This window comes from Pan paniscus, chromosome 10, assembly GCF_029289425.2.
Source record: "Pan paniscus chromosome 10, NHGRI_mPanPan1-v2.0_pri, whole genome shotgun sequence".
NCBI lineage: Eukaryota > Metazoa > Chordata > Mammalia > Primates > Hominidae > Pan > Pan paniscus.
In genome coordinates this window covers 91,070,035-91,082,283 of record NC_073259.2, presented here as the reverse complement: position 1 = coordinate 91,082,283, position 12,249 = coordinate 91,070,035, and the positions used below count along the sequence as shown (strand labels likewise).

The following is a 12,249-nucleotide window of genomic DNA, read 5'->3' as shown; positions in this document are numbered from 1 at the left end:
AAATCTGGTAGAAATAAGCACATCTTACACAATATCAAACCAGCTATATACTTTGCCTCACTAAACACATGACTCACTACTAATGACAGAGCAGAGTGTGACAGAGTTGTTATGTAACCTCATTCTAGACTGATTAAGGCCGAGGCTAAACGAAATGAGACAGCCATCCTTTGCACCCTTTACAGATTATCCTTGGCCTCAGTATTTGGCATTTACAGGCTAGTGTACATCCATATCTTCCAGAAAGCAAGACTTTTGAGGCCAAAATGTAAACTTCTAAAACTTCAAAATGACATGCTCAATGAGCAATACGTTATCATTTAGAATGAAAAGAAGCAAATGTTTTATTATAAAGTATGCATAAGGCAAGGAGCTAGATGCTTTCCTGATGAGATCTCATTTAAACTCCACACTGAACTTGAAAAAAAACAACTGTGTAATGCCATCTCTGTTAAAATCCTATTAAAATTACTAAAGGAAAATATAATGCACAGCCCCTATAATAGGACTGTTTTGAATGAGAAGGTAGGAATATAGCATGAGGCTAAATCTGCAATAACAAAGTCCATCTCCTCTTAAAATGCTCTTTGCCAGCAAAGCCTAGATCTCATATCAACATTAATAGTAAATGTGGGGGACATGGAAAAAAAACTATCAACCACTCACCATAATGCATGTAACAGTTTCCTTTGGTGGGATCCAGCTCAATAGCCTTCAAGAAGAGCTTTTCAGCCTCACTCTTACGACCCTTGAAAAACAGAGAAAATGGATGATTCAGCAACAGATCATGAGGGATTCTTCACTGCCTGGGCCTAACTGAAGTAGTCAAATGTCTACTTGGTAATCATCATAGGAAAGGAAAAAAAAAATTTTTGTTTTTATCTATGTGAGGATGATCAAGGAAAAAGTGTTGAGAGAGAACACTGAGGTCTGAACCCTGGAAGGCATGAAGAATATATAACAGAAGATGAGAATGGCCCACCAAAAAGATCAGGCCAGGAAAGCAAGAGACAAGGTTGAAAAACAAAAAAGGTTTCACAGAAACCAGAAAGACAAGACAGTTTTAAAGAAACATTATTGTCATTTTCTATTTTATTTTCTCCCTTTCATTTGTTTCCTCTTCATTCCTTCTTTTTCCCTGTAAAGAACTGTGGCCATTTTAAATTTTGAGATGACAGGCATCTCAAAATACCTAACATTATATTTCATCAAATTATATTGAATTATACAGTCATTCCTCCTTTAGAAAATAATAATACTTCTTATAATGTATGTATGCCAAAAATATTTAAAACAATCCAAGGGTACTAAGAAGAGTGTGACAGAATTGTTAAGTAACCTCATTCTAGGCTGATTAAGGCCAAGGCTAAGCGAAATGAGACAGCCATCCTTTGCACCCTTTACAGCTTATCCTTGGCCTCAACATTTGGCATTTACAGGCCAAATATTTACAGGCCATTACAGGCCATTTATGAAAAAAAGAAGTCACAATTTGGTGAATCTCAAGCAGCTATTTATCCTTGCTGCAATCACTCAGGACTAAAATTCTGCTAATCCAGGATTTAATCTAAAGCTAGGTCACCTTCTTTGTTGTAGTTTTAAGTAAATATTACCATCATACGCACAAGGAAAATAAGCAAAAAACAGGGGTGAACGTTTACATACAACAAATTGATTTTTCATTAAAGAATACCACAGTCCAAACAGATTCTAAAAGTATACATTCTTCACCTAGTTATTGCCTCTGAACCACAGTTACCTCCATTGTAACACAGAGGGATGGCAAAAGATAGGAGAACAACCCTAATAAGCACTTGCCTGGAGCAGTTCTATCTTGTTTGGCATGGCTGGGATGAAGATATATGGTGACTATGAAGGGTAGTAAGGCACTGGGTGGTGTCCAAAGCCACAGACCATGGTAAAGACAAATGACCTTACCTGCCTGCTCCTAATTTATATACTCTCTACCCACATAAACTTCAGGCAATGTTTTTTTCTTACTTTGAGCATATTTTTAAAACTATTGTTATGAAGACCAATTTTCTAAAGTTAGAGGTATATAATTAACCTAATTTGCTACACTAGGGGTGTCTAATCTTTTGGCTTCCCTGGGCCACATTGGAAGAAGAATTGTCTTGGGCCAGACATAAAATACACTAACACTAATGACAGCTGATCAGTTTTTTTTAAAAAAGGTTCATGCATAACTGTCATAATATTTTAAGAAAGCTTATGAATTTGTGTTGAGTTGCATTCAAAGCTGTCCTGGGCCACATGCTGTCTGCAGGCTGCGGGTTGGACAACTTGTGCTACATGGTACGCAGCTTTGACTCTTTTCTCCATACTCCCTTTCCTTTTGTTCATTCCGTGATTAAAAACAAAACAAAACAAAACAAAAAACTCACTGTTGCTACATCCTTCATTAACTCATTATTCTAGTAGCTAAGACATAACCTAATGTCTCTACTACCTATAGCTAGTGATAAGCAAATGATCAGACAACTGACTTCCTCATTTCTTCTATCAATTTAGTAATGCTACTCTATTCAGTAACTCCTCATTAAATCAGAAGTCTTGTCAAATAGCAGTAATTAAAAATTTTAAATTCCCTGCAATGTTTCCCACATTTTAACTTCAAAGGAAAGCACAGACAGAATGTTTCCTATACATACACTTGATAAAGTTAAAAATAAGAAGAATTAGCAAGTATCTTACCAATTAGGTTTCTCTAAATGATTTAGTAACTGTAACAAATCAGGCAGCCTAATGTATGAATTAGGAGTACAGATTCTAGGGAAGCAGAACAGCTCCCACACTTGTTTAGCTATGTGACCCTTGGAAAATTATTTCAACTCATAACTATAATTTCTTTAATAAAAAAAAAAAAGAGGACAGGCAGAGCATGTGATTTTTAGAGCAATGCAACTATTTCATCTGATACTGTAATGGTGGATACATGCCATTAAGCACTTGCCCAAATTCATAGAACGCACAACACAAAAGAGCGAACTGTAATATAAACTATAGACTCATCAACTGTAACAAATCTAAGACACCAGAGTAAGTTGATCATAATAGGGGAAACTGTGTATCTGGGGTTGTGGGAAGGTGAGGAGGTTTATGGGAACACTCTGTACTTTCTGCTCAATTTTTAATAACCTAAAACTACTTTAAAATAGTCTTAATTTTTAAAAAGGATAACAAAACCTATCTCCTAGGATTTCTGATTTATCTGATGTGATACATGTAAATTAACTATTATACTACCTACGTATATGTTTGTAATAAATGTTAACTGTTACTCTATATGTATACACACACACACATATATATATTCGATAGTATGCAAAAAATGCAGTTATAAATGACAAATAATGTATTTTGTTTTATATACAGCCCCCAAAACACATGGTCATCTGACAAAATCATCACTGGAAAGCAATATACAAAGAACTTGCAAAACATGATACTTTAAGAAAAAAGATGTAAAATGAAAACTATCATCAGTAAAGCACTGTCTATACAAATGTCATATAAAAAGATTTAAAAAAGAAGCTTCCACTTAAGTTTTAAGAACAGAAAAGAAGGAACTGGCTCTTTTATCAATGTCACAGTAAACAGGGTAGTAAAATCTCTCTGTATAGTCCATTGGCAAAACAATATTATGAAATTTTAAAAACATGCAGCAAAACTCAAAGGACAGTACCCTCTTGCTGCTCAGTGGACCAAATTTTTAAATGCAATGAGTCTCATGCTTTCCTAGATGCAAAATAAACACATTGAAGGTAAGAACATTCTTTCTAAGGGGAGACACTGTGCCATCACACAAAAACTCATCTTTCTGCTTTGACCACTATTTATTTAGCCAAGTGCCAAATGATAAAGAGGAAAAGACAGTTCTCAGGAGAGTACAGTAAGCCGTCACTTAATGTGGTCAATCGGTTCTTGGAAACAGCAACTACAAGTGAAATGACATATGATGAAATCATTTTTTTTTCCTCATCAGCATTATAACAACACAACAGCAAACAAAACAATGTTATTTCAAGGACCTGCTGTACATCCTTTTGCTTTATTAAAGTTGCAGCATCCAATAATCTATCAACTACGTTAAGTGATGACTTGCTGTAAATAAAATTAAAAGTCAACCAAATTCATAAGCCAACCAGGGATAAAGGTTGCTGGTTTGTAGGAGGGAAGCATGAGGAAGAAGAGGTAATATGATGTTTAATCAAATTTACTATTTCAACTGTTACTGTTCTAGAGGGTTGGCAGTTAAAGTGAAGAAAAAGTCATTTCTCAGCAGATTTTTCCTGGTGTCTTTTATATTATGTCAGCATTCGGCACAAACAAGCATTATTCCTCATTTTGTTTACTGGTTGACATGTCTGAACACATGTACTGGTTCAGAAATGAAGAAAAACGGACTGTACTGAGTATTAAAAACAACCAGTATTTATTAAACTCATGAACAAAAAAAACCCACCATCCCAATTAGGAGAGTGCCTGGTCAGGTCCACTCGGATTGGCAGCAATAAAACATATAAATGTAAGAGAAATATTCAGTAAAATTTGTTTAGCCTAATCTATATCATGGGATCAGTATTAAGCTAATTGATTTTGTTTTCTTAGCTAAACTGGATGCCACTACCACTGTTCAGCTCAGGTACGCAGCTGAGTGGATGTACAAGGCAAGCAGCATCTCTCCCAATCACTGATCAATGGTTTATTTAACCACAAAATACACAAATATAAAAATACATACGTATTTTCTCACACACACACACACACACACACACACTCCTTCAATCATTTCTAAAACTCCCCTTAGAGCAAGCAGGAATATTAAATATGAGATAATTAGACTATTATGGCTTCAGCTTAAATTGTTTTATGTTTAAAAAGTAAACTATACTCAAATATTTGTCCCTTATCTTTAGTGACAAATTATTTATTACATCAACTACCCAACTCTGTAGTGTATCTTGATAACCACAACTCTGAAATATTTTACTAAATGACACCTGAAGGCACCAAGACCTTACATTGCTGCATTGCATTATGACTTTGAGTGTTTATGTAAATACGTATATATATTTTTGTATATTTAAAGATGTAAATTTTAATATTTCAATTTATAATAAGAAATATGTGTATTTTGGTCTTCATCCCCAGTTCCTGGTAGAGAACTTCTAAAATCCTTGTAATTTCTTGAGCCATAGGGGTACTAGGAGAATCTTCTGCTCTAATATTTGGTCTTTTACCCTAGTTTCCTGATACATAGCTTCTAATTCTTTGAAATTTCTGAACAGGAGTGTCTTTTGTTCTTATGAGGCAAATCTTGATAGGCTCCTGGATGGGGGCTGGTCACCAGGAAGATCAAGCCATGATTAGAAACTTGGAATTTTCAGCTCCACCCCTTCCCACAATTCTCCAGGAAGAGGAGAAGGGATGGAGGCTGAGTTAATAATTGATTAGGCCTACATGAAGAAACCTCCATAAATATCCCTGAATTACAGGATTTGGAAAGCTTCTGCATTGGTAAATAAGAACATGTGTATACCCCAGTAGGGTGGCACACCTCTATTCCAGCAGGGCAGAAGTTCCTATGCTGAGGATGTTTCCAAACCTCCCCAAGTGTATCTCTTTATCTGGCTGTTCAATTGTATCCTTTAAAATATCCTTTGTAATAATTTGGCAATAGTAAGTCATCTGTTTTCCTGGGTTCTGTGAGTTACACTAGCAAACTGGATCCAGGAAGAGGGTCATGGGAACCTCCAATTTGTAGTCATGTTGTATAGAAGTTTGTGGGTAACCTGGAAACCTACAACTTGGATTGGCACCTAAAGTGGGGCAGCAGTTTTGTGAGACTGAGTCCTTAACCTGTGAGGTCTGCACTAACTCTGTTTAGTGTCAGAATTTAATAGCAGGGCATCCTGTTGGTGTCTGCTGGACAACGGCTTGGTTTGTGGTAACTTTGATGATTGGTTTGTGGGGAATTCCCGCACGGACACTTGTGTCAGAAGTGTTTTAGGTTGAGAGTATAATAGGAGAAAATAATGTTTTTCTACTATACATAAATATAAATATATAATACATTTATATGTAAATATATATAAAATACATTTATGTATAAATATACGTATATATACACTTTTTTCCCCTAATGTAAATAGTGCATTAATCTTGTTCTATAAACTAACACAAATCTTTACCTTTTCTTCTACAGCCATCCAAGTATTCCATAAATACAATAACCAGTCAACATATAAATAGGCTACTATGATTTCTTTTCTTTTCTTTTTTTTTGAGACAGAGTTCCAAGAGCTTCACTCTGTCACCCAGGCTGGAGTGCAGTAGTGCAATCTCAGCTTACTGCAACCTCTGTCTCCTGGGTTCGAGCCATTCTCATACCTCAGCCTCCAGAGAAGCTGTCACTAGAGCATGCACCACCACACCCAGCTAATTTTTGTATTTTTTAGTAGACATGGGGTTTCACCATGTTGGCCAGGCTAGTCTCGAACTCCTGGCCTCAAGTGATCCAGCTGCCGTGGCCTCCCAAAGTGATGGGATTACAAGTGTGAGCCACCATGTATGGCCCTATTTTCTTTATATAACTTAATAGCTTATAGTTACTACTTAATTACTTATTTACATGTTATTAGTAAATTACAGAGCGGTGAACAAAGTAGTAACTTCTCCATTTCATATCTGGAAAATGTCATACCAGCTAAGGTTTCTAAAATGATAAAAATAGTTCTTCTGAACTAGCTCACATTCTGAAACAAATATTTGTATCTTAATTGGTGATTACCTACACCTTCAGCATCAGTAGGAATATCAACTAGAACAAAATCAAGAACAAACCAGAGAACTTCATTTCAGTGGCCCTACTCTTTATTTAGAGGCTGCTTCAAGTCTGGGGAAGGAACAGTCTCTTAAGTAGTGTGTTCTAGCAGCCACTTCCATATGTCTGGTGTTTACTCTTTGGGAATTTCTTACAATTGTGAGTGTCCGTTATTTTTCACAACCAATGCAAATCACATTTTCATTTCACATTCAAATGTTTTCTCTATACCAATAATAAATATGAAAGGGAAGCAGCTGATAAAACAGGTCCGAAAGCTTATGTGTACTTTGAAAAATATGTTGTTTAACCACGCATTATAGTTAAATGAGTGTAAAAAGTAATTTGTGATGACCATCATTTACAAATAAAAGGAACATTATTTGATAGTTTAAAATTTTTTTAAAAAAATTTTGATACAAATATTTGTATATATTTATGTGTTACATGTGACATTCTGTTACATGTGATATTCCATATAATGACCAAGTCGGAGTGTGTTGAGGTGGGGTGTCCATCAACTTGAGTATTAATACTCATCATTTCTATATGCTGAAAACATTTCAAATCCTCTCTTCTAGCTCTTCTGAACTATACAATACATTGATGTTAAGTACAGTCACCATATTCTGCTATAGAACATTACAACATCATAAATAGAAATGACAGAATAAAGCTACCTGATACAGAAATGATCTGGCTGAACAGTTAACTGATATTAATGTTTGTCCTCCCTGAATTGTCATCCAAGTCCCACTTTCTATAAATATCTGGTCTTCTGTGCCCTCTCTTCCTAAACATCCTAAAGCAGAGGCTGGCTGAAAGATACTTATAGTGTCATAGGACCTAAGCTCATTGAAAAATTGTATCAAGTGACACCAAGGGCAGCTAGAGGTCAAAGTGAGTGCTTCACACTGTTCAAGGACAACATCCAGAATAGGCGAAGAGACCTCACAAGGGAGGAATGGTTCCATGGTATTATGCCCAGGACAAGGCTGGACTCCAGAGCCAGAACTGTCATCCTGAGCAAAGCTTCCCTGAAGCCCATCCTCAGTGCCACTGCAGAGCCATCAGGCTGTAAGGTGGTGTCAGCTCAGATCAGATGGCCAGGACAGCCTCCCTCCTAGTTTTGTGAGCACCATTATGCTTCCCAGTTTTAGGTTAACCCCTGGGAAAGGAGGAGGTCACAAAACTGGCTGAAGTTAAATGGCTGACCAAGTGGGAATAAAAGACTGCAACAGACTGAGTTTCACTCCAAGATAAAGAAGTGGATCATCACACTCAGCTGCCTTTCCAGCCTGGGAGCCAGATATGTTACATGAGCAAAGGGCACATAGGAATAGTTTGCAAATACCAAAAAATAATGGTCAGAATTTCTAAAGAAACATGTATTCGGTTTACCTAAAATGCAAATTGATACAAGGAGATGTTATTCATCTATCAAAAAATTTCCCAAATAAAGAGAGAATTCGATATTCCTGAGGGTTCATAAAAACAGGTGTTCATACGACATGTTATTAAAATACGGTAATATGTAACAAAAACATCCTGGGGGAAATTTGACACATATGAAAAGCATTAAATCACAGACACACTAGCCAACTGATTCTATTTCTACCTATTTGTCCTAAGAAAATACCTTTAAATACAAAGAAGTTGCTATTCATTTTTATTATAATATTGTTCATACGAACTCAATGTCCGCTAGCATGGCCTTGAGTAGCCAAAAATCATTTCAATGAAATACAATGTTTCTACTAAAATGATTGTGCAGAAAATTATCTAAACCACAAAAGTTCTTCAAGATCCAGTGCTAAATGAAATAAGCAGGCTGTAAATTACAGTTTATAACCTAATAACATTTTCTTAATTGCACCATCGGTATAATTGGCTCATTTTACTGTAGGGATTTCAAAGGTGAATAAAAAGATTAGTCACTGGATCTTTTGAGACTGATGAGAAGAGAAGAAGACATCTAGTGTAGACTGTTAAAAAAAATGTACTACGCTAATGGTCAAAGTAAGTACCTCAAGACCACAGTACATCTAAGTACTGAGAAATGAAAGAGAAGGCTTCAGAGATGTGATGTTTCACTCTATAAAAATGGATTAAGTTCCTGCTATGTGATAGGCTCGGTTCCAGGCCTTGGTAATCAAGACAAAGTTCCTTCCCTGGTGCAGCTCACATTTTAGTGGTGGAATCCTTAGTTTACACATGAGTAGGTAACACTGTCAGTCTTCAGTGCTTTCTGAAAAATAATGTGGAAGAGAGCAATGCACAACTGGGGCGGGGGGAGGGGGGAGGGTTATGTGTGATAAAGTGACAAAGGAAGGCCTTTAGTGATATTTGAAGAGTAACCTAAGGGAGTAGGCAGGGCAGGCAAAGATCTGACATGTTTGGAGTCTTTGGGCCTATCAAGGAAAACAGCACAGCAGCAGTTGAGCAAATCCCATAAAAAATTGTGAGTCAGGAGTATGACAGGAGGGACCAGACTGTGCAGGGCCTAGTGGGTTCTGTAAGGAGCATGAAATTAGTCTTTTTTCTTCTCTTTTCTTCTTCTTTTTTTTTTGGTAGTGAAAATTCATTTCAATTTGAATGCCACATGTTGCTTTTACTCATATTGTTTTCTTAGGTGTTAACCAAGAAAGGGTTGAACAGCCTCTGGGAACTGTGCAAATATGGAACACTTCATGAATTTATGTGACGTCCTTGTACAAGAGCCATGAAATCTCTGTGTCCTTTCCCTTTTAGTGTATATGCTGCTGTATTGAGCCCTGGAGTGTCTTTTGAAGAGGAAGGAACATCATGGAGGATTTGAAATAGAGGCACAATATGATCTCACTTATAAATTTTAGAAAACACCCTAGATTTTGGGTGGAAAACTGTCTGTAGGGAGACCTCTTAGAAGGTTAATACTCCACAGCTTAAACAAAAGTGACAGCAGTGGAAGCAATGAGAAATGAGTAGATTCAGGATCTCTTTCAAAAACAAGTGGCCAGTGGATCAGGTGTGGATATAATGGAAAAAGAAGAGTCAAAGATGACTCTACATTAAAAAAATTTTTTTTTTATAGATGGGGTCTCACTCTGTTGCCTAGGCTGGAGTGTAGTGGCATGATTATAGCTCACTGCAACCTTAAAATCCAGGGTTCAAGTGACCCTCCCGACTCAGCTTCCCAAGTCGCTTGGACTACAGGTGCACACCACTATGCCCATCTAGTTTGACTTCACAAATTTTCACTTGCTGTACATGGGTGAATGCAGGGATCATTTATTCACATGGGAAAGACTATATGAAAGCAAGTGTTGATAGGAAGGTGCATATGTAGTGGAGTGATAGAGTTCTGTGTGATTGAGATGCTAGGATAAAAGAGTGTGGACGAAATTCAGAAACACCGACTAGATAGGGTGCCATAGGCCGAGAATTGGCAAGACATAAGAATACTGGAAATCGGATACCTTGCAATGAGAAGAAAGCAAAAGAAAAAGACTTGCAAGAATGCCAAGGGGGGAAAATGGGAAAAGCAACAGCAAAAAACTTACCTACTTACATTTTAATCATGTTTTCAATTAAAAAATATAATAAAAAGCATTATAAAAAGTAAACATACAGGACCATTTTAAATAACCATTCAAATTATAAGTAACTCACCTTTCATAAATATGTATTTAAATATCTGAGATTCTTATAATTCAAACTGAACTGTTGCTTTCTACACAGCTTTGACATTATGAGTAAAAAAAGAGATTTTAAGGTACAAACACAACATGGCTGACTTCTATGAATATTACGTAAATGAAGGTGTTTAGCTTACTCAGACTTCCTGTAATGTCACCATTTTAATTTCCTTTCTACATCTGTTCACTTGTATATTTTCCCTTCTAACTTAAAGGGGTCACCCACACATACTGCAGTAACATTTCAGTGGAGATAATTTGATAGGCTACAATCACATCTTAAACTCCACCTGAGAAAATTACTTAGGTTGCTATATTGTATCATGACACTAAGCTCAAAGTAGAGGGAAAACCAACATCTTATCATAAGGGTTCTCCATCCATAATCTCAGTTGATGAAAACAGTATTCAGACATTTCATTACAACACCTAAGGAAGCTAAGGTGAAGCAAGTAGAAATTATGTTTGAATTAAATTTACAATAAAGTTACAGGTAAATACAAGTATATCCTAAAATTTCATTTTTAAATTATGCAAATCATTTTAAATATTAAAATATGCTGTTTTCAGACTTTAGAATTATGCATAGAATTTACCTCTGAATTACAAACCAAAGTGTCTGCTTTTAATTAAAACAATGAAATTTCCACAATACATTAAATGTATTCATTGATTCCTTTCATTCTGATGAATATTTGTTGGGCACCTACCATGTGCCCAGTGCTGTGTTGAGCCCTAGAATGAAAATGGTGATTAGGAGCAGACACAACTCCTGCCCTAACGAAGCACGAAAAACTTCCGGTGCTAAGAGTATGACAAACACAATCAATGGCCATTTGACCTATAACAGTTGGTCTGATTTAGTGGAAGTACTCAAGGAAGGTTTCCAAAGAATTGATGCTTGATCTAAAAATCAAAATATTTGTATGATTCGCTAATTGAAGCAGAAACAAAAGTATTCTAAGTAGAGGCACAGCAAAGGTAAAATATCTGTGGCAGAAAAACAAAAACACTGTGTGAAGCCCAGGTTGAGTGAGGCAGAGAGGAGTGAAGGTGAACCATACAAAAAAGTGAAAATGCAGGGAAGAGCAGGGCATACCTGGCTTATCAGTCATACTAAGATGTTAGCCGCTGTTTTATGAATATCACTCTGAGGGTACTGAGGATAAGAGAGTGGAATGGGAGCAGAAGGCACGTAGAGAGGTGACAATGAAAGGAAGATTAGTGGACTGACATGAGAGAAATTTATTTGTATAAATTCAGACAGAATAATGTGGATAGAACAGAGATAATGCAAAGAGGTGGATGGAGTAGCAAGGGTGACCCTAAGTTTTGGACCAAAACCGAAGAGAAGATAGTAAATAATGGAAGAAAGCCAAGTTTAGTGGGTAGGATTATAAGCTTAGTTTTGAGAATTGTTGAGATTGGCCTACTTTTGAGATACCTGAGATGTCAAGGGTGTGGTTTACCAGGCTGAATCAAGAGGTTGACGGTAAAGTGAAACAGGGTCTCAAGAAAATAGCAGTAGTTGATTGTGTCTAATGCTGAAAAACATCCACTAGATTTCATAACATGATCACTGGTAACTGCAGGAAGGTATGTTTAACAGGTATGGAAGCCAGAAGAAGTGGGTGTTATTTGGGGAGCGGTGGGTAAGGAAATGGATAGAACAATTACAGACAACTGCCAACATACCTGGCTGTGAAGGAAAGAGGAGCAGCAGTG

At 36.5% G+C, this 12,249-nt stretch overlaps 1 protein-coding gene across 4 annotated transcripts in view; it reads right to left on the bottom strand.

Moving 5' to 3' along the window:
- Window positions 1–12,249, bottom strand: part of TMTC2 (transmembrane O-mannosyltransferase targeting cadherins 2) — a 446,884-nt gene that overhangs the window by 103,276 nt on the left and 331,359 nt on the right. For all 4 annotated transcript variants that reach the window (XM_003811646.5, XM_034936298.3, XM_055095955.2 and 1 more), the window contains one exon: window positions 667–748. In XM_003811646.5, the coding sequence (XP_003811694.3) occupies window positions 667–748 (82 nt within the window). The remainder of the gene's footprint in view (window positions 1–666; window positions 749–12,249) is intronic.